Source organism: Rhineura floridana, chromosome 9, assembly GCF_030035675.1.
Source record: "Rhineura floridana isolate rRhiFlo1 chromosome 9, rRhiFlo1.hap2, whole genome shotgun sequence".
In the NCBI taxonomy this organism is placed as follows: domain Eukaryota; kingdom Metazoa; phylum Chordata; class Lepidosauria; order Squamata; family Rhineuridae; genus Rhineura; species Rhineura floridana.
Genome location: NC_084488.1, coordinates 78,209,211 through 78,236,507, shown reverse-complemented (window position 1 = coordinate 78,236,507; position 27,297 = coordinate 78,209,211). Strand labels below are relative to the sequence as shown.

Genomic DNA, 27,297 nt, shown 5'->3' with positions numbered 1-27,297 from the left:
AAAAACCCACCGTGGACACGGAAAAGCAGCAGCTCCGTGCTTCACCTTAGCGACGTCACCACGCGCTCTCTGACCAATCACACACCTTCCGCGAGAGACCAGCGCGAGCCCCCTTACTGCTTACCAGCACAACACCGCCGACTTCCATAACGACCGACCCAACTGAATATAGAAGGCGGCGCGGGGACGGGTCGCACATGACGTGCCGCAGAAAACCGCCAATCGAAATCTTGGTGAACTAGGAGAGGACTTTTCCATTGGCTTTTTAAAAGGGATCACGTGCTCTTCTCTTCCTTTTTCCTTCGACTTGAACCGAGGAAGTGGCTGAGTAAAGACGTAGACGCCGGATGGTGAGTGGAAGCGCCGTCTTCGGACAGCTGTATGTGCGGTGACTGCTCAACCGCGAGGAGAGGGAATAGTGGGGTCTTCGGCGGCTATGCTATGTATTATACACTTCCATGGGAGTGTCTCATTTCACTGGGGCTTACTTCTGAGCAGACCTACATAGGATTGTGTTGTTAGACTGCAGCAGTAGTGTAGTGGCAAATTCAGACGTGCAGGGTCCCTTCATGTTGATCACAGCCATGCCCCCACCCTGCTTTTTTTGCTGTGGGGTCGAGAATGAGATCCTTGTTAATGCATAAGAACCAATAAGCATGAAAAAGGAGAGTGTTAGCACTGAGAAGAGTCGTCTCAGTAGCTGACTTGTCTCCTTTCACTTGGATTGGCTCCAATCAGCAGGAAAAAAGCATGTTAGAAGACTCTTCTTAGTGGCTAACACACTCCTTTTCATGCTGATTGTCTTGTAGGATGCTAGAAATATTGGAACCCCGCTCCCAAAAAAGTAAAGAGTCTTAAGACCCCACACAACTACACTCCTGGGCTGCAAGTCCTGCACTTGCTTACCTGCTAGGAATAATTTTTTTTTTTTTTTTGTTCATTAAACTTATAGACCGTCCCATAGCCAAAGCTCTCTGGGCGGTTCACAAGACAAGAAAGATCAAAAATACAATAAACGTGTAACAATATAAACACATTAAAAGTTTAAAATGTTAAAAATTAAAACAATATCAGCACATACAAACATGTTAAAAAGCCTGGGTGAAGAGAAAAGTTTTAACCTGGCGCCGGAAAGATAGTAACGTTAGTGCCAGGTGTATCTCCTCTGGGAGTTCGTTCCACAGTTCGGGGGCCACCACAGAAAAAGCCTTTTTCCGCGTTGCCACCCTCCGAGCCTCCCTATAAGTAGGAACTCGGAGGAGGGTCTTTGATGATGAGCGTAGTGTTACATTCAATATATATTTTTTCTATTTATCTAAACTGACCTGGGAGAAAAGCTGAAGGTAAACTAAAGTCTACAGTTTACCTAGAAGTAAAAACAACTGAACTCGGTGAATATTTAGGGTCTTTCCAGACATCATTTTTATTACACAATCATCATTATTTCTGCTCATGATGCTATCAGGATGATCATACACAAGTGTGATCACCAGTGTGAAGGGGTTCTGCAGCCTTTCCCAATCTTTGGGTCCCCGATGCTGCTGGACTACAGTTTCCATAATTCTTGACCATTGGCCATGCTCGCTGAGGCTGATGGGAGTTGTCTATTCAGGCGAACATTAACTCAGGAGGACTCTAGTTGGAACTCTGCAATATAGCCATCCCTAGAATCCAACACCTGAGTAGGCAAGTACAGAATTACACTGGGAGTCAGTTTTGCCTGATAACAGGGCTGGATTTCCTTCCCTCGCTTCCTGGTTTTGAAATATCTCTTATCCCTGTGCTCCCTCCTCCCTCCGCTCCCCCTCTCCTCCTCCGCTCCTATATTTTTACAAGTCTTGTGGTGAGCTGAAGTTAAACAAGTGGAATTGTTTTGTCACACACATCAGCAGCTAAAGGCAGAGAGTCCCTCCCAGAAGAAGCTGGCAACTTAATAGGGGGTGGGTGGGAGAGGGAAGTGGTTTTTGTAGGCCTGTAATTACAGTAAAAAACTGCCCTGAACAACAGCTAAGTAAAGGATGACAATCCTGACATTATACATGTCAACACTGGCGGTTTTCACTCTGCAGGAAAAAGGAGATAGAGATGCCTACGGTGAATCTCACAGCCCTCTCCATAATCATGTCAGTACCCTGGGGGAAGAGGGATTATTGCATACACGGTACTATAGCGTTATAGAGGCTGTACAGTATATACACCATAAGAAGAGCCTGCTGGATCAGGCCAGTGGGCTATCTAGTCCAGCATCCTGTTCTCATAGCGGCTAACCAGATACCTATGGGAAGCCTGCCAGTAGGGCCCGAGTACAACAGCACTCTCTCTACCTACTATTTCCAGCAAGTATTCAGAAATGTACTGCTTCCGCCAGTGGAGGAAGAGCATAGCAATCATGGCTAGAAGCTGCTAATAGCCTTATCCTCCACCAGAGTGTTAATGTTCAGGTGGATCACACAGAGTTGATTTTCTGTGTGCGCTTTTGTGCATGTTTGTCTACGGACGAGTACTTTCAGTTGAACTGTAGTCCAGCATTCCCTATCCATACAAGTGGATGGTGCTTGGTGGGATGTATTTCCCTTATGTAGTGTTGACCCCTCAAGCCACAGACATGAACAGGGTGGTTTGTAACAAATGCTATTTGAAGTCTCTGATTCATAGGGTCGGCGTTAAGTCATAATCATATTACTGAATTATAAACGGTACATTGTAATTTTGTTCTGTATAGTAATTTATTTTGAAATAATGAAACAAAATCAATTATTGTAAGGTGACATTGGTTTTATGTTGGGAAATGTTTGTAAGAAACATAAAAATCTGAAACATGTTGCTTGCGTAAGTATTTAACCCCTGTGCTGTGGAAGCTCCCAGTTTATACAGATGAAATAAATTGCCCTATTGAGGACACAGTTACCTTACCATTGGCCTCCACCTGTGAACCATTAAAGTTGCTGTCACATTGTCAGGATAAAAACCCCACTGTTGAGGGAGCATTGGTCAGGCTGTGGATCTGATGAAGCCCAAAGAGCATTCTACAGAAGTAGGAGATAATGTAATGCAAATGCATAGATTAGGAAAAGGGTACAAAATAATATCCAAGTGTTTGGATATCCCAGTGAGCACAGTTGGATCAATAATCAGGAAGTGAGAGCTGCATCACACCACCCAGGCACTTGCAAGAAAAGGCCATCCCTCAAACCTCAGTGCTCGAACAAGAAGGAGAGTTGTGAGAGAAGCCACAGAGAGGCCAACAATCACTTTGAAGGAGCTACAGAGTTCAGTGGCTGGGAGTGGAGTAATGGTGCACCAGTCCACTATATCAAGAGTTCTGCATAACACTGGCCTGTATGGAGAGTGGCATGAAAGAAGCAGTTACTCAAAAAGTACCATCTAAAAGCATGTCTAGAGTTTGCCAGAAAGCCTGAGAGTGCCCCAGCTGCGATGTGGAAAAAGGTTTTGTGGTCAGATGAGACCAAGATAGAGCTTTTTGACCAAAACTTAAAGCACTATGTGTGGCACAAACCTAATGCTACCCATGCCTTAGGACACACCATCTCTACAATGAAGTATGGTGAAGGCAGCATCATGCTGTGGGGATGCGTCTCATCAGCAGGGACTGGGCATCTTATTAAAATTGAAGGAAGAATGGTTGGAGCAAAATACAGGGAAATACTGCAAGAGAACCTGCTTCAGTCTACTAAAAACTGAAGCTTGGGAGGAAATTTACTTTTCAGCAGGACAATGATCCCAAGCACAAGGCCAAAGCAACTTTGGAGTGGCTCAAGAACAAAAAGGTGAATGTTCTACAGTGGCCCAGTCGAAGTCCTGATCTCCAGTCCACAAGCAACATCCAACCAACTTGAACAACCTGGAGCAAATCGAACAAGAAGAATGGGCAAAAATCCCTCCGACACTGTGTGCAAAGCTGGTACATACCTACCCCAAAAGACTTAAAGCTGTTATTGCAGCAAAAGGTGGCTCTACCAAAAATTAATGTGTGTGGGTTGAACACTTATGCAAGCAACGTGTTTCAGGTTTTTATGTTTCTTACAAACATTTCCCAACATAAAACCAATGTCGCCTTACAATAATTGATTTTGAGTTTTAGTGTTTTAAAATAAAATATCATACAAAATGAAATTACAATGTACCATTTGTAATTCAGTAATATGAGAGCATTGGTCAGGGGTCTGAGTAATTTTGCAAGGCACTGCATAAAAAAACCCACCCAACAGTTTGCTTCCCTATATCAGCAGTTAGGTAACATGTGATTTTAAGTAGGATTTTTTTCCCTTACTCGTTAGCCATGGATTGGAAAAATCCAAATTAAAAGGGAGAATGTGCAGGCTATTGGATGAGGACAGCATGTGGATGACACAAAAAACATGCACACATGGGATGTATCAAATACACTTTGTCTGTGTACATAGTCTATTATACTTTACAAAGTATATGTCCCTGCCCCATAGCGCTTAAAACTGAAAATTTAACACAGGGATGACAAGAGAACTGGCAGCAGGGGTAAATGGAAAGAAGAAGCCTTATGTCAGTTACATGTCTTTATTGTGCATTTATGTGCAATAGCCATGGTTTCATTAAACTTATTTTATTTCATTAAACTTACAGACCGCCCCATAGCCGAAGCTCTCTGGGCGGTTCACAAGACAAGAAAGATCAAAAATACAATAAACGTGTAACAATATAAACACATTAAAAGTTTAAAATGTTAAAAATTAAAACAATATCAGCGCATACAAACATGTTAAAAAGCCTGGGTGAAGAGAAAAGTTTTAACCTGGCGCCGGAAAGATAGTAACGTTAGCGCCAGGTGTATCTCCTCTGGGAGATCGTTCCACAGTTCGGGGGCCACCACAGAAAAAGCCTTTTTCCGCGTTGCCACCCTCCGAGCCTCCCTATAAGTAGGAACTCGGAGGAGGGTCTTTGATGATGAGCGTAGTGTACAGGCAGGTTCGTAACGGGGGAGGCGTTCCAACAGGTATTGTGGTCCTGTGCCGTGTAAGGCTTTGTAGGTCAGAACCAGCACTTTGAACCGGGCCCGGAAACAAATAGGCAGCCAGTGCAAGCGGGCCAGAATCGGTGTTATGTGGTCGAACCGTCTGGTCCCTGTGAGCAGTCTGGCTGCTGCATTCTGCACAAGCTGCAGTTTCCGAACCGTCTTCATAGGCAGCCCCACGTACAGCGCATTGCAGTAATCTAATTTCAAGGTTACCAGCACATGAACTACTGAAGCGAGGTTCTCTCTATCCAGATAGGGGCGTAGCTGGGCCACCAGCCGAAGTTAGTAAAAAGCACCCCGTGCCACTGAGGCTATCTGAGCCTCAAGTGACAGGGATGGATCTAAAAGAGGACCTTACATCAGTGGTACATGCTCTGGTAACCTCGCGTTTGGATTACTGCAATGTGCTCTACGTAGGGCTACCTCTGAAGACAGTTCGGAAACTACAGCTAGTGCAAAACGCGGCAGCCAGACTGCTAACAAGAACAAAGCGGTCTGAGCATATAACACCTGTCCTGGCCCGCCTGCACTGGCTGCCAATATGTTTCCGGGCTAGATTCAAAGTGTTGGTATTAACCTATAAAGCCTTATACGGTGCGGGACCACATTACCTTGTGGAACGCCTCTTCCGATATAAACCCGCCCGTACACTACGTTCAGCTACGAAGGCCCTCTTCCGGGTTCCAACCCATAGGGATGCCCGGAGGGTGATGACAAGATCTAGGGCCTTCTCGGTGGTGGCCCCCGACCTGTGGAACGGTCTCCCCGAGGAAGTGCGCCTGGCGCCGACGCTGCTTTCCTTTCGGCGCCAGGTTAAAACCTTTTTATTCTCCGAAGCATTTTAATCTAAATTGATTTAAATTTAAAATGTTACTGCATTGATTTAGATTGTGTTATTTTGTATCATATTGTGTTATTTATTGTATTTTTTATGCTTTGTATTTCTATGTTCACCGCCCAGAGAGCTATTGCTAGTCGGGCGGTATATAAATTTAATAAATAAATAAATAAATATAAAAGAACTCCCAAGCTACGAACCTGTTCCTTCAGGGGGAGTGCAACCCCCTCCAGAACAGGTCGAACATCCCCCATCCTGTCAGGAGAACCACCCACCAGCAGCATCTCAGTCTTGTCTGGATTAAGCCTCAGTTTGTTAGCTCTCATCCAGTCCATTGTCGCAGCTAGACATCGGTTCAGCACGCCGACAGACTCACCTGGAGAAGATGAAAAGGAGAAATAGAGCTGCGTGTCATCAGCGTACTGGTTCAAATTTACTTTTATTTCATGGAGGGTCAGTATGTCATCATCATCAGTTAATTAAAATGTATATCCTGCCCATCCTCCAAAAAGGAGCCTGGTGATCAGTTTGTAATTAGCCCATGTTTCCCCAGTGCTGCGTTCACTTTTTCCCCCTTGCTGCAGACAATCTGTTAAGGTGGGAAAGAGGGAAATAGCATAATATATCTGCAGGTGTGGACAAGAAAATGTGTAATTTAGACAGTGTGGGTAAAGTGGTTCCTGGGGAAGTTGGGTGATATGCTGGATTTGTCCCTCTCTTCTTGATGCTTGCTGTGCAGCTCCTGCAACTCAAACCAGCTCCTTTAGATGCCTTTCTCCTACTGAGTTTTGACTTCTGTCTTTGTTACTGATTTGAGTGTTTAGGCTTTATTGTCTTTTGATAGCTTTTTGGATGGGCTGAAGCTGAACTATAAGTTGCACATGTTTACAATGCCTTGTATGTTTGGGATTACAACAACATTAAAAAAATAACATACTTCTCCAACTTCATTTCCCCCCAAAGTAGCCTAATAGGAAGGGCTAACAATGCTTCTCCCTGATGTGTTCTGGGTTTTGGAAGATTGCTTGACAGTGGAGCGACACAATGGTGAGAAGCTAACAAGAGCTCCTCTTGGATGCATGTTATTGTATGAGCTTAGTGTACAGGGAGAATAGGGAAGAAAGTGGTGTCACTCTGCATTGTTAAGGTGTATGTAAAATGTTTCAGGAAATGGTACCTAGAACGCTGTAGGAAGCTAGTGCAAGTTGTAGAACACAAGGGTAAACTGATGGACCACAGAATCAAGGGAAACTGTTGTGTTATGTACCAGGTGAAGACAGCCAGATACTACATGAGTAGATTCCCACAACTAATTATAAGGAAGCTTGCTTTTTATCATAAAGTTGAAATATTATTTATTAATTAAATTTATATCCCTCCCTTCCTCTTAGAAGGAGCTCAGGGCGGCAAAGAAAAACACTAAAAGCACTTTAAAACATCTTAAAAACAAAAGACTTTAGAACATATTAAAACAAAACATCTTTAAAATATATTTTAAAAAAATCTTAAAAACATCTTAAAAAGCAATTCCAGCACAGATGCAGACTGGGATAAAGTCTCTACTTAAAAGGCTTGTTGAAAGAGGAAGGTCTTCAGTAGGCACTGAAAAGATAACAGAGATGGCACCTATCTAATATTTAAGGGGAGGGAGTTTGGAAATGTTGCCACAACACTAAAGGTCAGCTTCCTATGTTGTGTGGAACGGACTTCCTAATAAGATCGTATCAGCAGGAATCCCTCACCTGCAGAGTGCAGTGATCGCTTGGGTATATAAGGAGTAAGACGATATTCAGGTATCCTGGTCCCAAGCTGCATTGGGCTTTGTACACCAAAACTAGAACCTTGAACTTGGACCGGTAGCTAATGGGCAGCCACTGCAATTCTTTCAGCAGCGGGTTGACATGTTGGCAATACTGTGCCCCAGTGAGCAGTTGCACCGCCACATTTTGCACCAGCTGCCCCTTCCGGACCAACCTCAAGGGCAGCCCTACAAAGAACACATTACAGTAATCCAGCCTGGAGGTTCCCAATGTGCAGGACACGGAATAATGGGCTCAAGTTGCAGGAAGCCAGATTTCGACTGGCCATCAGGAAAAACTTCCTAACTGTTAGAGCCATACGACAATGGCACCAATTACCTAGAGAGGTAGTGGGCTGTCTGACGCTGGAGGCATTCAAGAGGCAGCTGGACAGCCATCTGTCGGGAATGCTTTGATTTGGATTCCTGCATTGAGCAGGGGGTTGGACTTGATGGCCTTATAGTCCCCTTCCAACTCTACTATTCTATGACATCTAATGCATGGACAGCTGTGGTCAGGCTATCCATAAACTGCTGCAGCTGTCTTACCAGTTATAGCTGCTGAAACCACTGAGGTCACCTGGGCTTCTAGTGACAAAGATGGATCCAGGATCACTCCCAGACTATGAACCTGTTCTTTTTGAGGGAGTACAACTCTGTCCAAAGCAGGCAACTGACCAAGTATCCGAACTCGGGAACCACCAACCCACAGTGCCTCCATCTTGCTAGGATTCAGACTCAGTTTATTGACCCTCATCCAGCCCACCATCGAGTCCAAGCACTGTCCAGGGCTTGCATGGCCTCTTCCGATTCAGATGTTACAGAGAAATAGAGCTGGGTATCATCAGCGTACTGCCAACACCTTGCCCTAAATATATTCATAACTGCTCTCAAGGGCTTCATATAGATGTTAAACAGCATTGGGGACAAGATGGTACCCTGTGGCACCCCACAGCACAACTGCCAGGGGGCCGAAAGACAATCACCTAATGCTATTCTCTGAAAATGAACCTGGATATAGGATCGGAACCCCTGTAAAACAATGCCACCAATACTTATCTCACCAAGTCAGCTCAGAAGAATACCATGGTCAACGGTATCAAAAACCCTTGAGAGATCAAATAAGAATAACAGGGTTGCACTCGCCCTGTCTTTCTTCTGATAAAGGTCATCCATCGGGTAACCAAGGTGAGTTCCATAACCAGGTCTGAACCCAGATTGGAATGGATCATGATAATCTGTATAATTATACATCCTGTACAATCTTAACATGCTTTGTTTTATCCATAGGTGGGCTATTTGTTTGGCACCAATATTGCTGTGGAAGTCTAACTTTATGACAGTGGATTTGCATAATGTGGTGATCAATTGTGGACACCCTGTGGTGAAAATCGACAGCAACATACAGGTACAGAGAAGTTGGTGAAAGGTATGGTGTTCCAGCAAGGCATTTAATTCTCACGTATCATGTGATCTTGATGGAATTTCTAGTAAAACATGGAACTGATCCACTTGCATGTCCCTATTGCAATACTGTTGTGTCATTCTAGCATGCTTGGGTAATAGTTGGGAGACCACAGAATGTTGTTAAAGTTATATTTCAGCTGCAGTACAGTACACATAGGCAAAAAAGCTTTTTACATGTACCGGGTTTTTACATCCATCTGCCTGATGTTTGCTTACCAATGTTTTGCTGTTTTGTACAGGCAACATAATTAACTCTTGTGTGGCTTCATGTTCCACAAAATAGCTCTAGAGAATCTGTGAAGTATGAAAAGTTGTTCTCATAGACTGGGTAAATGGAAGTGTATCTGTATTGTTAATCTTGCTCTTTAAAAAGTAAAGTATGGTATTTAGTCAAGATTTGGCACACTTGTATAATTTACTTGCTCTGTTTTTAATAAAATATTTAACTGTATAAGAAATATAGATTATTATGAATTATTATTATTATTATTATTAGTTTATTTATACCCCGCCTTTTGGCCAAAGGCCCTCAAGGCGGCTTACAAAAAGCACAAATATAAAATACAATATAAAAATGCATCAATAAAACAATACCAAATACAAAATACAATCAGCAAAAGTTAAATAACAATACACATAGTAGCTCTTAATGGTGGCTTTATCTGTGGTACAAGTAACTGCATTTTCTGTGTTAAATTCCAGTCTCCTCAAAGCCAGCTGAACTGCATTTGCAACTGTCCTGATTTTCTTGGGCGTCCAGCTGCCCAAGCGAGGCAACAGAGGGCAATCCCACTGCCCCTCCGGGGACTCCAGGGGTGCCTTGCACGGAACTTCCTCCTCCTCCTCCTCTGTTGCTGCCCATGTCGTCCCCCGCTTCGGGCAGCATCCAAGTCTAGCTGGGCAGGGTGAAGTCGGTAAATTCAAACTCAGACTCGGAGCCCTGGGTGTCAGCGCCCAGCAGCTCGGCCTCCTCCGCGTCTCAGAAAGTCAGCACCCGAGGTATTATACCTACCTTTAACACCAGGCAAGCAAATGTACTTACTTGCAAGTGAAATGAGTCTTGTGAATTAAAACTGCAGCCATGTTAAGGAATAGTTATTCTACAATATTTATCTTTCATTACAAATAATTTTTACTGTAAAACATCTTATTAGTATTGAGCAAAAATAACTATGTTAAATTTAATATATAATATGTAGATGGAGTTTAAAATTGAACATACCTGGAACAGCTTTCCAGTGTCTCATGATCCAGTAATGATCAGGCTGTCACCTGAAGATGCTGGGATACTGGTGGAAGTGAATGCTCCATTTTTTAATGACCCTTCAGCTCCTCCGGGGGAACCAGGAAAACCATTCAATGGACTTTGGGACTATGAGGGTAAGTGAAACAAATTTATTCCAAGTTTAAATCTTGAATATTCTGGCAGTATCTCTTGTGTAGAGGCTAGTGTTCCTGTAAAGAGAAACATCCAGTTTTGTTTAAATAAATGGAACCTGCAACAAAATTTTGCATTGTGGAGTGTTCCTGTTCATGGTGCCACCCAGCCCGACATCCATGCCATTTTTCAGAGTATTTCATTCCACCCCAGTTTTACATTTTTCATCCTCCAACAGACTCATCTTTTTGTGGCCATTAAACATGCTCTATCCTAATTCTGAAGTTCTCAGATGCAATGGGCTCTTTCTGGGAGGAAAAATGGGATATAAATTAAATAAATAAATAATTCCCCCATTACTTTTTTTTCTACTTCTTAGAGCTTAGAGTTTTCTTGAACCTGATGCTTTTTGTGTGTGGTGCTGTTTTGGCTATGTGAGGATCCACATTCAGAAAATGAGTTCTCTGTTAATACCATATAGGATCCTGTGACTATCGGAGCCCCTGTTTCAAAGCTTGAATAGATAAATGCATGAAGACTAGTGGGGAGTTCCAAATGCCCTATATATTCAGAGTTTTGTACAGCATGTAATATGGTGGGACAGAATGACCATTTTCCTTTTTAATAGGAAGATTATTCATTGCAAATTATTTGAGATTATGCAACCTAAATAACTATTATAACTATGTTATAGACATCAAGTACCATTTATGTATAATTTAATTTAGATTATCTCAAAATGTTGGCAATTTTCATGAAGCCTCTGCAATTGTGCTAGCCAGGTACACACACACAAAAATTACAATCATTGGATTTTATGGTAAACAATAATCTAATTATTCAAATCTGAATCCCAACTAATGCCATTGATGCCAGGCTCCTTGTAAAAATTAACACACAGTTTATGCTTCTCAAAATTGGATGCTGTGAAACCTACTGTGGCATTGTTGTTGTTAGTTTATTTAGTCCCAACTGTACAAAAGGTCCTTGGCTCGAAGGGAAATTTTATTTATTTTTTTATTGTTTGATTTATATCCCGCCCTTCCTCCCAGCAGGAGCCCAGGGTGGCAGGTTTAGCAAGTTGTTATGGGGATATTGTACAACATTAGCAAGCGTGTAAATTCTAATAATAGGCTGTTTATAGAGCAAGCTGCTTATTTCATATACAGTGTTAACTTAGAATGGATAAAATGTAATCAGTTACTATGCATGGCAGTGATTAAGGAATGTATACCATAGTGAAGTACAAAATGGATGAAAATGCAAATATTTGTTCTATAAAAAATTGATATTAGAATTTTGATGGATTACCTTTGAGGCTTCTGAAGATCCACATGGCAGGCTTTTAACCCTTCCATATGATGAAAACTTGTTCCTTTGGCTGACCCTCTACATACATCGTTAAGAAAGAAGTATAGGAGTGCAGCCTTGAAACCTTCCATCTTTCATGATGGATAAATTAATTTGTACCAATTGTGTAGTCAGAATAACTTTTCTCTTGTATTGCAGCTTCCAGTACAATTGCTGCTTCAGCTCACTGGCTTCCCAAGTCAAGAGTATTTTTTAAAGGACATATTGATAAATCAGCTGCTTTAAACTTAACTCAGACTTGTGAATAGCCACCCCCTTTGTAGCCTGTAGTTGTAGATACAGTATAAAGGACCAGGGGGGAAATGGGGGGGAGCATTTCTTTTCTGAAGCCTTTTTGTTTAGTTTTTTCTGAAAAATGATTTTTTTTACAACAATGAATAAAACATTTTAATACAAAGTCTACATATATTTACTTCCCCAAAATGATTTCAAAAACCAAGTAACAAGAAAACTTTTAGCAAGGTTGGTTCCAGGTTTCTTGGGGCCCTTGGGCATACAGACCCGTCTAGGGCCTCCCTTCCCTGCACGCCCTTCCTTGGCGAGGGCTGCTACTGCTGTTCCTGCTGCACTTACTGAGCTGGAGGGAGGTGTTTCCAGTGGATGGCAGGCCTCCAAAGTGGGAAGGAGGGGCAGGAAAGGTGGAGGCCCCCTTACATGCATCCCAGAAGGAAGAGGCGCTGCTGCCAAGCGCAGCACAAGTGAATGGCTGCCACCTTCACCCTGTCTCATTTACTCAGCTGAGTTGTACTGTGGCAGCAGCAGCGCCAGTTCCCTCTCCCGAGTCACGCAAACAAGCACAGCCAAGAGCAGTGGCAGTCCCCACCAGGCATGTGCAGAAGGGGGAGCGACAGAGTCAGATCTGAGGGAAAACGAGGTGCAGGTGGCAAAAAGAGAAGCACTTGCATGGCAGGCTGGTGAGGGGCCCCTGTGAGCTCCTGGGCCCCCAGCCAGTGCCTGACCTGGCAGACTGCTAGCGCCAGCCCTGATTTTTAAGTAAGAGTAAATGCAGTATCAGATCATTACAATTTTTCTCCACTGAGAACAAGCAAGTCCTGAGTTGTACACAGATACTACAATCCCCAAATGCAAGAGCTTGATGCATATTTGCCTCTAGGAGGTACTGCCATTGACACAAGAGAAGGACGAACTATTCAGTGTCTTCTTTGCTTCTGGGTTTCCTCTTGTTGGCATAGTTGGTGAATTGGTTTCTGTCCTCTTTAGCCCTCAAAGGACTGGGAGTGGGAGAAAATACAGAGAAAACAAAAAAGCTTAAACTGATAGTGAGAGAAAATGAGACTGATTAAATTTCATGAAGTATTTATTGAGACTTGTTTGCCCTGCCCCCTCTTTTTCTTTGCTATTTCTATGGAAATGAGTGCTTTATGTCTGCTCGACACTATGGAGGACTGGAGGAGACATAATAATTTTCAGAATACCATATAATTTTCTTCGTTTTACCTTTTTGAAGATGTTTTTAGATGTTTTATTGCTTGTGTGTTTGCCACCTTGGGCTCCTTTGGGAGGAAGGGTGGGATATAAAATTAATTAATAAATGAGTAAAGAAATATAATGTTGATGGTTTCTTCTCTTCTTATTGGTTTTTGCCTTCTTCTCATCAACTGGCAAAACCAAAGAGATGCTAGGTTCCTTACAATTAAGCAGCTTGTAGCTTAATTTGTAAATTCAATTTGTAATTATTGTCTGAATCAACTGTACTTTTAATATACCAAACATGATAATTTTATGATCAAATTTATACATAAAACATTTTATGTTCCTAAAATAAGAAAGTTACTTTCGATCTGTAAAAGATGCCTAAAAAAAAAAAAGCATTACATATTTTTCAATTTCTCCCCAAATTTCAGGTTTTTCTGAAAATCCCTTGGGCGGGGGGGGGGGAACCTTTTTTCATTAATGTCCTCAAAAGTTCTGGGAATTTTACAACTCTACCTGTAGTAAATAAGGGGAATATCTAGTGTAAGATGTGTGTGGACAAGTAGGCTTAAACTACCTCCACCGTCAGAGTCAATATGCCTCTGAACCTCACTTGCTGGGAATTGCAAGTGGGGTGAGTGCTGTTGGGCTCTTGCCCTGCTTTTAGGCATCTGGCTGGCCACAGTAAGAATAGGATGTTGGACTAGATGGGCCTTTGGCCTGATCCAGCAGGCTCTTCTTTTGTTTGTAAACCTTTTTTGATGGACTAGTAACTTTTGTGGTCTTCCTTGAGAGTTGGCATAGCCACTGCCATTTCTCCAAGTCAAAGTAGCATAGTCTCTTCCCATCCCAGCCTGGCCTTCACTGTGACTTTACTGGGGAGGGCTACTCGAAAATTGGATTTTCAGTGTTACCAACACTAGTTTCAATATACTTTTGTTAAACAGGAATATATCAGTGTGAAGTGAAGCTGGCAAGTTTTCATGGCTACTTGATTTTTCTCTTATGCCACCAGACTTGCATTATGTTTTCTTACAGTCAAGCTCCATAGGTTTTTAGCAATGTGCATGGAATGTGCATTCAGATTGGTAATATAATAAATATTACAATATTTGAAATAGTCACATTGGCTACATCCACTTAACATTCTAGAAGAAGATCTGGAGTTGATATGCTGTAAGTTCCTGAGTTGGAGTATGTTGCTACCTTCATGGCTAGAATTACACCAGTTTTGCATCTGAAAATCTTTAAAGGACTATGTGAGCATCAGTTAGGAGAACTTTCCCTATCCTTTTTCTTTCTTACTCTTGAAGAAATCATAATTTATACTCTCCTAAGTGAAGGAGAATTCATCTTTGTGAAGCCATTTGTATTTTATCCTTATTTTTTGTAGTTGCTTCTGTTGATCCCTACTGCATTGGAAAGTAGCAGCAGGATTCCTGAGTAGTTTTTTCATACATATAAATGTAATTCTTTCCGTGCTTCCTCAGTTGTTTCACATTCATTCCATTGCTTTAGGGGAGTATATCGCATCAGTTTCTTGCACTTAAGGTTTTTCCTTGGGGCCAGTGCAGTGAATGATTGCTCAGTTCTGTTCAATTTCACCATCACAGGCATCTGGTAAGAGTCCCTCAGCTTCACTTACCTGATTGACAGCTAATACCACTTAGAAAAACTGTTATTTTCTACAGCTGTTTCCATCATCTAGCTGGAGAATCAATCTTTTGTCTCCCCCCCCCACATTGTTTGTAGTAGGGGGGGGGTTGGTAGTAGTTTTAAAGCGAATATGATTCTAAATTATGGCAGTAATAAACTACTTGCAAAGTGTTTTCACAGCACATGATGAAAAATATATAGTTACTTTGTTGCTGAAAAAGTAGAACAGAAAAAAAGATTTTACAGCACAACTTCTGTACATGTCTACTCAAAAGATAAGGCTTATTGAGATCAATGTGGTTTGCTTCCATGTGAGTGGATATAGGATTGCAGCCTATGTCTACAATCCTAAATGTACTAGGATATAAGTTCTGTTGAGCTCAGTAGGACTTACCTCCATGTAACCGTGTATAGTATTGCACTGTAAGTATAAAATTATTTAAAATGAAATAAGCAGCAAAGTTTTTTTCGATTTTTAGTTGTAGAAGCTTTCTTCTTGAATGACCAGACTCAGCAGTACTTAGAAGTGGAGCTCTGTCCGTAAGTAAACATTTCAAAAACTTTTACCTTCTTTTGTCATCATGTTGCTTAAATACTTGATGTGCAAGCTTACTTCAGGAGATTGCTAGAATTTCAGGAGTGCCTTCAGGTGAACAATAGGACCAAGCACAAGACAGTCCTGTCCAGACTTTTGTGTATCACTCCTGCTAGTGTCTGTTTGGGCTTGTTTTATGGCTTTAGAAAGTAGCCGCTGTTTCTGCAGTGTGATTGGAATAAAACATTAGGGCTTCTCTTGGTCTGGATATGTTGGCAGTAAATGGCACAGAGCTATAAAGACCATGCATATAATCAGTCAGTGCAAGAAGGTAAGGTGGTGGGCAAGGACAGACTGTATGCATTTCTCTGTAATTGCTAAAACTCTGCCTCTAAAGTTATATTAAAGATCTGTAGGAACCCCACATATCCTGCTCAATTGCAGCTGCAGTAGTATCAAAATAAGCAATGGATGAATTTCTGTGGTTTTATGGAATAAGAGTGAGAAGAGTCCGAGATGGGAGAAAGGCTTGGGGGCTTTCAACAGTATGTGTGTTATTGTTGAGACAATTTTATTGTTCAGACACAGGGAAGGCATGATCAGAAAAGTGTCTAAAATCAGGGTTTTGAGTGGTGCTGAAGCTAAAATGATGGGCAACTATTAGCACATCTAAAAGTATTCAGTAAATGTAGGCTAAAATCTGTATATATTGTGTATGCTGTTGTGGGCTGGTAAAGGCTTATTAACCCAAATATTAATATTTGTAAATGTAGTCCAGAATGTAGCAAATATAGTTGTGTCATTTAATTTCTTCATGTTTAGTTACATAGCAGATTCCTTAAAAATTGTTTGGGTTGTATTCAGCTAAGTCCTACTCAGAGGAGACCCATTAAAATTATGGAATAATTTAGTTTAGTTAGTCATGTCTACTAACTTCAATGGGTCTGTTCTGAGTAGGATTAGCATTGAATACCACCTTTTGCATTTTATTAGGCTGCACAGTTTTCATCAAAGAACTATAATCTACCCCTGGTTTAGAGGCATTCTAATGGATATCTGGTGTGACTGTACTTTGTTTTCATAGGCATGGGCAGCATCTGGTACTGTTGCTTTCTGGCAGACGGAAAGTGTGTAAAGTAAGTGGACCATATGACTCCACCACCACCACCACCACCAAATGCATGATTACTTTAACACTTGTGGGACTGGGATCAATCTTCATATCTTCTTTTAACACAGCAAGAGCTTCCTTTAATGTTTGAAGTGTCAAGAATAAGTGCCAAATGGAATGGAAGAGCTCATCTTCCTTGGAGTTACTTTCCACCAGCCACTAACAAATTTAATGCATATGCCATTCATGGGTCAGGTGTTAACAGAACATATGAAGCCCTCTACCCTGTACCTCAACATGAGATTGAGACGAACCAGAAACCTGACTTGTAAGTACATCTGTGGTACTATTTTTCTGTTCTGACAACAGAGAGGCTGGTGTGTGAGAGAATGTTATTGTCCTTCAAGTTAGAAGGCAAAGGAGAGGCTGTAGCTCAGCAGTAGAACATCTGCTTTGTAAGTCCCAGGTTCAATCCCTGGCATCTAATGCCTACTAATCAGTGAAGATAATACTGAGTAGATGGACCAATGGTCTGACTTGGTATAAGGCAGCTTCCTAAGTTCCTTTTTCGTGGAGGATGAGACTATCAGTGGCAACTAGCCACGATAGCTGTGATCTGCCTCCATAGTCAGAGGCGGTATGTTTCCAAATACCAATTGTTAGAAATTGCAGGAGGGGAGAGTGCCCTTGCACTCTGATTCTCCTTGCTGGCTTCCCATGGGCAGCTGGTTGGGCACTGTGAGAACAGGATGCTGGACTAAGTGGGTCATTGGCTTGATCCAGCAGCGTCTTCTTTTATGTTCTTAAGGCAAAGATGGCACAGCAGAATCTAGACTAGAATCTAAGTTGCAGTAGTGTTGCTTCTACTGTTCAGGCAGCTCAAGGATGCTTCTTATTCTTATTATAGTAATCTTTTTAGTAAATATGTTAACTCATTAAAGAAAAATAAACGTTAAAGATCATTGTCTTTCACATACACTACTTTGCTAAAGTTTTCAAAGCATCCTTGGATTATAACCTAACACCTGTACACTTCTTGTATTAGACCAAGAAGTGCATGGGGATATGTGTTGCCACAGAAATGTGAGTGTTGGAAGGATGTTGTAAAAGATGACAAGAATTTTTACTCTTTTACCTCTGTTGTTTAGAATGCTTTCTTGCGTCTGGGATCGCTTGCCATATTCCATACTCATTAGCAACTGCTGGAGGGAAATATCTGCTAGTATGTATGCACTGCAATGTTTCCATCATTGTCCACACTTTTCTGTAATTCCAGTCACCTCGTCTGCTTCGCATAGGTCTTGCTTAATTTGCTGTTATTACAGTAACGTATTCTGGCTGTACTTAGCTTGGTGATTGGTGAATGAGCAATTTAAAAAAATCTGGATGAAGACATTAATTTGTAAACTTTCCAATTGACTGTCCTCACTCACTCACTCACTCACTCACTCACTCACACTCTCTTTTAAGACCATGGAAACTATGTGGGCCTGGTATGCTGATGGAAGAAAATTTTATGCATTAGCTGAACTGAGACTTGGCGAGATGGCCAGTTGAAACATAATCTACCACTCACTGTACAAATCTGTTTATCTTGGTGGCTACTCTTTATTAGACAGAGTGTTATCTGTATGCCTTACTTTGTTTAAGAGAGTATCATGCTGTTCCTTGTCTGAAAAATCAGAAGGCAATAATGCATAAGATGTAGCCATCCAAAGTAATTTCATAATGTGAATGTGACATAGTTACAAACAGTGTAATTTCTTGGGGTGGTGAGGAAGAGCACTTTTATCCTAGTTCTGTAACTTTTACTGCCTGTACCAATTTAGCAGAAGTGGAAGGGAGTAAGTGTAAATATTTCTAACCCTACTGTCTCTTTGCCTTCTTTCTTTTGTAGCCATCGCCTAGAATATTTTAAATGCCTCAACCTGAAACTGTTAATGGAAGAAGATTGGAAGCAACCTGGGTCAGACTTGTGGGCATCGTGTAAACAAACGAGCTAAATAAAAGGACAAAAAGTAGGCTACTGGATAGCTTTCAGTAGGTTGTTATGCACAGATGGCTTCTACAGAATTGTTGCACTTGTAAGCGTACAGTAGATCAAACTGAAGAGTGATGACTTAAGGGCATAGTTGAAATCACTGCCAGAGAGTTGAAGTTACTGCCAGGCATCCTTGCTTTTGACTTTCAGAAGACGCTTGAAGACTTTTTTATGCTGACAGGCCTGTGCAGTTTCTAACATTTTCTTGAATAGCCAGTCTCTTTCTGATTGTTCTGTATTGCTTTTAAAGGCTTTTTATATTGTACGCTGCCCTGATCCTTGTGAGAGGGCAGTATATGAATTATTTTATAAATAAATAGTTATGTTAGACAGTATGAACCATGTATCAGTATATATTTGTATGTATGCAAATATCTGTTGCCAATATCTGGGTTGGAGGGCAGATTTCATTTCCTCAACAACTGTGTCTTTCATTGTTTGCAGCCTGATTGGAAAGAAGACGAAGACTGAGTTCAGTGAGACATCCAATACGTATGCATGTTGTTGCAATCTCCCTTTGACTTCTATGTGACAATGTGCTCTATTGAGTTATATGGAAAAGGCAGTTGGGGCAGTACAGCTTTTCACCTGTTTGCTCAACCCTTACACTTCTTGGCTTGTATTATCTTGCTGAGGGGACTTGACTGGCTGTGTTCAAGAGGTTGTGACCTATAAAAGCCTTATTCAGCTTGGGGCATTGACAAAGGAGCATGTGCTCCCATATGAACCTGTCCTCCCTTTAAGATCTGAGGCAGCATCCATGTTCCAGGTACTCCTGCCTTTAGAGGTAAGGTAAGTAGCAACCAGAGAGAGGGCCTTTTCAGTAGTGTCCTAGATGTGGAATACTCTCCCCAGACACCCTTCACTGGGGCTATCTTTTTGGTTTCAGTTGAAGGCACTCTTCTGGGCTTTTAGAGGGCTATAGATCTTGTATTGCTGTTTTCATACCTTTATTGCTAGGTTTTTACGTGTGCAATTTTTAATACTGTTTTTAAATCTAATGTTAACTATTGCATTTTACATTTTTCATCATCCTCATCATTTTATCTGTACGCTTCCTTTCCACAAAAAAATTGAGCTCAAAGCAGCTTACAACAAAGTGAACAGCAATTATAAGAACAATTTCATAATAATAAAAATAATAAAACAGTAGCATAACAGCAGATATCACAGCACACAAAAAAACTTTCAATACTATAAATATAACAGCATTACAACTGTTAACAGATAACATTACACTTCCTGGCAGTACAGTAAAAATAAAAAGGGAATATGACAGTCTCATCTTTGCTCCTAGAAACACCCCTGCCATGATGCAGCAGGAGTGGGACTCTGAATAACACCTTCTTACAAGATTTTAAAGGCAGGGGTAGAGGGGTAAATGGAAACACCCTGGCTGTGATTTATTGTTGACTGCCTTGGAAAATTTTGTTGAATACAGAATAGAAATCATTTAAATAAAAAGAGTTGCACCTAGGGACCCTGGTGATGTGGGTAAGCATGCTGCCTGTTGCTTTGTTAGAGAGGGTGACAGTTTTTGCACTCTTCCCCAACTATGTACCTGATCTTAGGCAATATATTGTGAGTCCTATGGGGCAATAGTGGAAGCTGTTTACTAACTTTTAACAGTGGGACAAAATTTGTTCCAGATACTGGGAGTCCTGCCCCTTGTGAATGATGACAATGCATTTCTTGTATTTCTAGGCAGGAAGGAAAGTCACAGCCAATTATTTCTTTACTTCCACATTTAGTTACATCCACACTATCAGTTTTTGTGATCTTAGACTGTCAAGCATGTAATCTTAGTCAAATCCCCATATTGATTTGCTTTCTTTACAGGTCACTTGAGTATTGCTCCTTTCTTGGCTGTGTTTCTGACGTTCCCTCACAGATCATTTCAGTAGTAAAGTATTTCAGATTCTAAGGGTCATAAGTGCCTAACTGCTTCAAAGATTACTACTTTGGCATGCAAAAGATGGAAGGATAAAAAGAAAGATGGGAACGATGCTACTTATTCGTATCTGAATGATTTTCATCCTATCATTCTTGTGAATTTCCACCTAAGTCAATTGTAGATGCCTTCTGATAACTAATATCATTTCTACAGCAAAGAAAATGGAAACATTTTTTCTTAAGCCACACTTCTGTATACTAATGGACAAGAAATGGAGATGTAATCAAACTATTGATGAACAAAATCAGTGATTAATGCTGCTTACAAGGATGAATTGAAGAACTGAGTCTCTCCTAGTCTGCTGCTAGGTCATCATTGGTCTTTAAACATTCCACTCTTCCCAACTTGAGCATATAATTTTATTTCCATTGACCTTTACTGAGCTAACTGCACAATATATTTGTTCCTATAAAGTGCCATCCATGTTTTTTCATGCCCTGACAGTAAATGTACACTTTTTTTAAATGGAAACCAAGTTTTGGGGTGTTGACAGCCTTGCCTTTATGGAATATCTGTGGAACTATCCACTTGACATGAGCAGCCAAACACTGATTCTTCTAAAAATTGGTTTTATTTAAGCAGAAATTGGTATTGTGAAAATGTATTGAATTAGTTAATCATTGATTAACTGTTGTGAGATAAAAATTAGCAGTGTGCCCTGTTCACTTTATATATTAAACAGGTTTTCTTTTCTCACACTAAACTGATTATGCCTTAAGGGTAAAGGAATAATGAATCAACATTGATTCAGGTGGTTTTCTGTCATATTTTCCCATTATACATAAACTTGAAGTGAATACAGCTAGATGCTGTGTTCTTTTGATGGATATTTTTTTCATTCAAGGCAATGGAGTAAAATTTTAACTGGAAGTTAATTTCAGACATTTGGTTAAATACGGACCCATTATAGTATCTCTGTATATGGTTGTGATGTCCCTGTATATAGATATTACTGTAAATATGGTAAGTTCAGGTTTATTAAAGTATATATGGTAAGTGGACTGAGTGAGAGGGGGAGTACATGGGCTAGAATGCTGGAGAATGCTGTATGATGATTGGCTGAGTGTTTGAGTGGCTGAAGGTATAAATGAGAGGACGACAGTTGAGAGAGGTGTTCGGTTGTTGTTGTGGGTTGGAGTTGGTTGTGGGTTGGATTGCATTAGGCTGGTATTGAGGCAGATTATATATGACTAGAAACATAAAGAGTAACACAATATATGAAACCATATGCTTGTTCAATGTACCTTAGGTAATCTTGTTATTTCCTGGTGTTTATAAATAAATATTTTCTTGGTTTACCAAAAGCCTGATCCTTGGCTGGGGCTTTCACAGACCAGAAAGGTGGGCAGGGTATTTACCAAGGTGGAGAAACAGTATCAAATGGTGGCAGCGGTGAAGAGATAGTGTAACATCATCAAGTATCCAGAGCAATCCAGGGCTGTATGCTTTATAGACACAAAGATACAGGGTGGTTGTGGCCTGTAAGTGCACCCAGACACAAAGTAACAATAAGCCAGAAGGAGACTAAGGCAAAGTCTCAAAGCAATATTGTGAAATAGGGAGTGGCTGGTGGTGCTGCCTAGCAGTGGGATCTTGTGAGATCTGTGCTAGAGCTGGTGAGAGAACAAATAAAAACCAGGATCCTGACTGGTGGGACCTGACAGATGGTGACAGCAGGAGAGATCCTGACAATGGTGCTAAAATGTTGTGCCCAACTTGATCAACTTAGATCTTTTTGTAGTTCTGTTCATGCTTCATGGACCTTTTCACGGTATATGATGTCTGATAGAGGAGCTCAGAAGGATTGTAGGACAGCACCCTTCCCCGAGATGGCACTCAAAATAAAGTGTGTAGTAGTGGCACTATAGCATACAAACACAAGATCACCCACACCCACTACTGAAAAAGGTAGGAATTGCTGCCGAGCCAGCCATTGTGTCTGTGTATGCAATTAAAGTAAATGAAAGTGCACACTGTCAAAGAAAAGAGGTTATGGCAGTAATGTGTCCACATGGTTCCTAGCTACCATTAAGGGGAAATTAAAGGATAGCAGTAAACTTTGTTTTCACCATTTGTTTTAACTAGACCACAAATAAATAGCACCTAGAACACTTTGTTACTCTTGCTCATACCAAAGCATATCGCAGGAGAGGATCAACTCATTGTAGAAAGAATTGAATCTTGCTAATAATGCATGAAAGAAAATATGCCAAATTTGATGCTGCTAGTAATAACACACACACATAGAAGAATTACAGGGTCTGCCAGGCTAAAATTCTATTAAAGGTGGCTATGCAAACAAGTCTGTCATGAGAGGGGATCAAAATAAAATTTCAGAATGTGTTTGAAGGCTTGAAATGTCTAACAGGATATTGTAGAATCAATAACTGATGCGGGGCCAGTAACATATAATAGATCACTACCTGTTGGGGTTTAGATTCGCTGGGACTTGGAGCTTCTGCAGGGGTGGGGGGCTGTTCAATACGGTCCACCCAGGAGACTGATAGATCGGTATGGTTTCTTAGGGCGCTCTGGGATTTTCCTGTTGCCTTGGGAGGCGATTCTGTCAAAGCCCTGGTTGATCTCTGGAATGGGGAAATGGCCGTGGCAGTGAATACGATCGCTCCTGAGCGTCCCCTCTAACAGAGTGGAACCAAACCAATCCCTTGATTTTCTATGGAGGTGGTGGCAATGAAACCAGTGAGATAGCGACTACAGACACACTGGCAGTAAACTGGGAGCAAGTCCAACTGAACACAGACCATAGCTTATTTGAAGGCCTACTCCATGATAGTGCAGATAGCAAAAATATTTTTCTCTCTGCTACCATTGCATCTGCAAAGAGCCATCCAGCTGAGCTGTTTCAAGAGGTTATGGGTCTCTTACAACCTGGCCCACGAGAAGAGAATGCGAACCACTTGACAGCCCACTGAACAATTTGCCTACCACTTTGCAGTTAAAATCACTCGGATCCATTCTAACTTGGACACTATAGCTGATACAGGCCCAGTGGATGTAACCTTGGCCCCTGCTTTTCCAGTGTTAATGTATACTTTTCCATTTGTACAGCACAAGGATGAACACAACATCCTTGGAGAGGTGAGGGCTACCACATCTGTGCTAGATCCTTGCCTGCTTGGCTCATTAAAATGAGTGGGTAAAGGGACTGGTTAATGCCTCTTTACAGTAAGGCAGGGTCCCAACATTCCTAAAGGAGGCAATTGTAAGACCCTTTTTGAAAAAGCCTTCCCTGAATCCCACAGTATTTGATAATTATTGGTCAGTCTCCAATATTCCATTTCTGGGCAAGGTACTGGAGCATGTGGTGGTGTCCCAGCTACAGGGGTTTCTGAATGAGAGAGATTATCTAGCCATTTCAATCTGGCTTCAAGCCTGATTATGCAATGGATATGGCTTTGGTTGCCTTGGTGGATGGCCCACACCAGAAACTGGACAGGGTGTGTTCCTGTTGGTTCTACTAGACCTGTAAGTGGCTTTCAATACCATCGACCTCTTCTGGGTCACCTTGCTGGGATGGGACTGGGAGGCAATGTTTTACAGTGGCTCTGTTCCTTTCTGGAGGTGCAAGCCCAGAAGGTGGTACTGGGGATTCCTTTCCATCTCTTTGGTCATCGGCCTGGGGATTCCCTCAGGCTTCCATCCTGTCCCCCATGCTATTTAACATATATGTGAAACTGCTGGGAGAGGTTTCTGGAGTTTTGGGGTCTGGTGCCACCAGTATGCTGATGACACCCAACTCTGTTTCTCCTTTCCATCTAAATCCAAGAAAGCTGTTTTGATTCTAAAAACCAGAGTCTGGATGAAGTCAAGCAAACTGAAGTTTAATTCAGACAAGACAAGAAGTGCTCTTGGTCAGTCGAAAGGCAGATCAGGGAATAGGGATTCAACCCTATTGAATGGGGTTGTGCTCTCCCTGAAGACACAGGTTCACAGTTTGGGTGTACTCCTAGATTCAGCCATGAGACTGGATGCTTAAGTTTCAGTGGTGGCCAGAAGTACATTCAGACATTTAAAACTAGTGCCAACTTTGTCCATTCTTGAAGACATCTGATCTGACCATGCTGACACATTCCTTAGTTACATCCTGTTTGGATTATTGTATTGCACTCTACGTGGGACTGCCTTTCAAGAATGTTTGGAAACTTCAGTTGGTCCAAACAGTTGTGGCCAGATAGTTAATGGGCTGGTTACAGGGAGCATATGACTCCCTTGTTACAACAGCCCTACTGGCTACCGGTTTGTTTCGGAGCACAATTCAAAGTGCTGGTTATGACCTATAAAGTCCTATTGGGTCCATGCTATCAGAAGGACCATGTCATCCCATATAAGACTCTTCAGAGGAGGCACTTCTCTCGGCCTCACCACCATCACAGGCACACCTAGTAGGAATACAGGAGAGGGCCTTCTCAGTGGCTGGCCCAAGGCTCTGGAACTCCCTTCTTAGGGAAGTAAGACTGGCTCCCTCCTTCCTGTCCTTCTATTCCGACTTTTGGGAACTGACTTCAAGGGGTTTTAATAGCATGCTATTCTACTTATCTTTATCTTTTTCTTTCTAATGGATATGTTTTAAATAGTTTTAATTCTACAGATAGTTTAATTACGTTTTAATAGTAACCTTTTCAATGTTTTTATGTTTTCATCTATTTGTTTTAATCTTTGTAAGTCACTTTGAGCCCCAGTTTCGGGGAAAAGGTGGGATATAAATGAATAAAATAATATGCATAATATACAACAAGAATTTTATTGCATGGTGCAGTAGGGTACAAACAAAAGAAAGCATTGGCATCTGCTTGAAACTCTTTTGTTTAGGCAAGATGGTATAGCACAGTGGGGAGGAGAGCCTGGCTGGGAATCCAGAGTCTGTGAGTTCAAATCCCTGCTCGTGTCTCCTGGGTGTAAAGGGCCAGCTAAAGATCACCCGCACGGTGAGTGGCTCAAGGGTTACGTGCCCTGCCACCTGTGCAGCTGTGGGCAAGCTGCATAGTCCCACGGAGCCCAGTTGCTCCCTAGCTGGCAGTTGCGGACAAGGAAGGGGCTGGCTTGTGCAGCTGTGGCAAGTGAACAGGCCCTAGCCAGCTGGGGAGGACTAGCCTCAGAGGGAGGCAAAAATAAACTATTTTAAGTGTCAATTTGACATCTACTGTAGAAAAGTGCAATGGTGCTTTTGCCTGTACGTACGATCTAAAACTGGTTTTGTGGGAATATTACAGTTTAACTAAATTGGAGGTGCTCATTCATTGGAAGGGCTCATCATAAGCTGTGCCTTGGATAATTGTTTTTAATATCCAAATTGGATATGAACAAACATATTTGATGAAAGACAGTGTTTAATGCTGAGTTTGAAAGATAAAATTTAAGAGTATTTTTGTGAGTTACCAAGAGAGGTCATATCCAGACCAATGAGAGAAAAGGTGAGACTGAGCCCTCTTCCCAGTTGAATCCCTGGGGGCAAGTAGCTTGTGTAGCATCCATGCAATGCAGTTGATGCAATGCCATCAAAATGGTAGCCTGCATTTTTTCACCATTTAATCTGGATTTCCCCTTTCTGCAGAAAAATCTGATACTTTAAAAAAAAATTGCAAAGGTCCCTTTTGCAATATTTAAGCCCCCATCGGGAAGCACCCTTGATTGGGCCCTTTGTCTTTTTTCTGGTAGTTTTATTTGGGATTAAGTCATACACGTGGGTGGCAGTGCATTTTTTCTTTAATCCATATTATTGCACTCTTAAATCATACAAAACCCCAGAAGAATGAGTGGGGAGAAAAAACATTTAGTTCCAGTTTCATATTGCATTTTCTGCAGAACATATTGGGCCTGCGCTCTTCAGTCAGCTTTAGGAATCTGTGTTCTCTTATAAAGTTTGTAAAGGTGATGTGTGAGTAGCTGCTCCCTGTTATGTGCTCAAGCACTTATTGATTCCAAGTCATTTTGCCTGTTCAGTATGGACACTCTGAAATACTGTTTACAGTTTTGGTAACAAGAATGGATATGGTTTGAGTCTCAATAAGCCATTGAGGTTATAAGCTCCTCAGGTTATCGCAGATGGCAAATTTGAGCTGATTTAATGCCACTTCTGCTTTTGTGAAAATTCTCTTTGAAGCATGATCGAAGAATGTTTCATTCTACCTCCAGAAGGCCCTTTTCCCCCTGAAAATGGGAAACTGTTTCAGCCAAGTAATTTGACAGATAAGAAATATTAGGCTGGTGCCTGACAGTTGCTTTTCTAGGCTTATGCTGATATATTAGAGCATTCTAGGATTCAAATCTTCAGACCTGCCTGGGTCAGATTTAAATATTCATTCTACCCATTCTGCAGGTTTTGGTCAAGAACGCTAATCTGGGTTAAGTGGATTAAAATCTAGAGAAAGTTATCATTTCCCTATTTGTTTAAGCTGGTTTAAAAAGTATGCTAGTGTTAGCATCGGGCTAATTATAGCAGACTTTTAGCAGGTTTTAAAAATAGATATTCTTGGGTGCTATCCTGTATTGAGTACATGGTTGGACGTTCTGTCAATCAGACAGTATTCACTGGGAAAGAGATAGGGTGCCAGCCATGGGAGACCTCATCAGGGAATTCCTTGTCAGGAGGGCCAGGAGGCTTCAGCCTTAGACCCAGCCCTGGGTGAGGTTGAGGAAGGGCATCCTGCACCCTGAATTTGGCCTCTGACATTGAAGCTCAATG

General features: G+C 41.6%; 2 protein-coding genes across 10 annotated transcripts in view; one reads left to right on the top strand and one right to left on the bottom strand.

Moving 5' to 3' along the window:
- SCLT1 (sodium channel and clathrin linker 1) overlaps positions 1 to 387 on the bottom strand; it is a 93,413-nt gene extending 93,026 nt beyond the window's left edge. For 2 of the 3 annotated variants that reach the window (XM_061585042.1, XM_061585043.1), the window contains exon 1: positions 125 to 387. In XM_061585042.1, the coding sequence (XP_061441026.1) occupies positions 125 to 258 (134 nt within the window). In that variant the 5' untranslated portion in view covers positions 259 to 387. The other variant, XM_061585046.1, reaches the window with a different exon arrangement.
- C9H4orf33 (chromosome 9 C4orf33 homolog) lies at positions 46 to 21,857 on the top strand. 7 transcript variants are annotated; one of them, XR_009757952.1, is made up of 10 exons: positions 46 to 350; positions 8,938 to 9,076; positions 9,817 to 10,113; positions 10,314 to 10,494; positions 15,433 to 15,493; positions 16,573 to 16,624; positions 16,728 to 16,927; positions 18,497 to 18,617; positions 19,085 to 19,132; positions 20,480 to 21,857. XR_009757952.1 is itself a non-coding variant. In XM_061585049.1 (9 exons), the coding sequence occupies exons 4-8, from the start codon at positions 10,314 to 10,316 to the stop codon at positions 18,600 to 18,602; spliced, it is 600 nt and encodes a 199-aa protein (XP_061441033.1). In that variant the 5' UTR covers positions 46 to 350; positions 8,938 to 9,076; positions 9,817 to 10,113; the 3' UTR covers positions 18,603 to 18,617; positions 19,085 to 21,857. The 7 variants fall into 7 exon arrangements, 4 of the variants coding, with proteins under 4 accessions (XP_061441033.1, XP_061441034.1, XP_061441032.1 ...); XR_009757951.1 differs by having other exon boundaries at positions 19,085 to 19,427; XR_009757950.1 differs by having other exon boundaries at positions 19,085 to 19,432.
- The last annotated feature ends 5,440 nt before the right edge of the window (positions 21,858 to 27,297 follow it).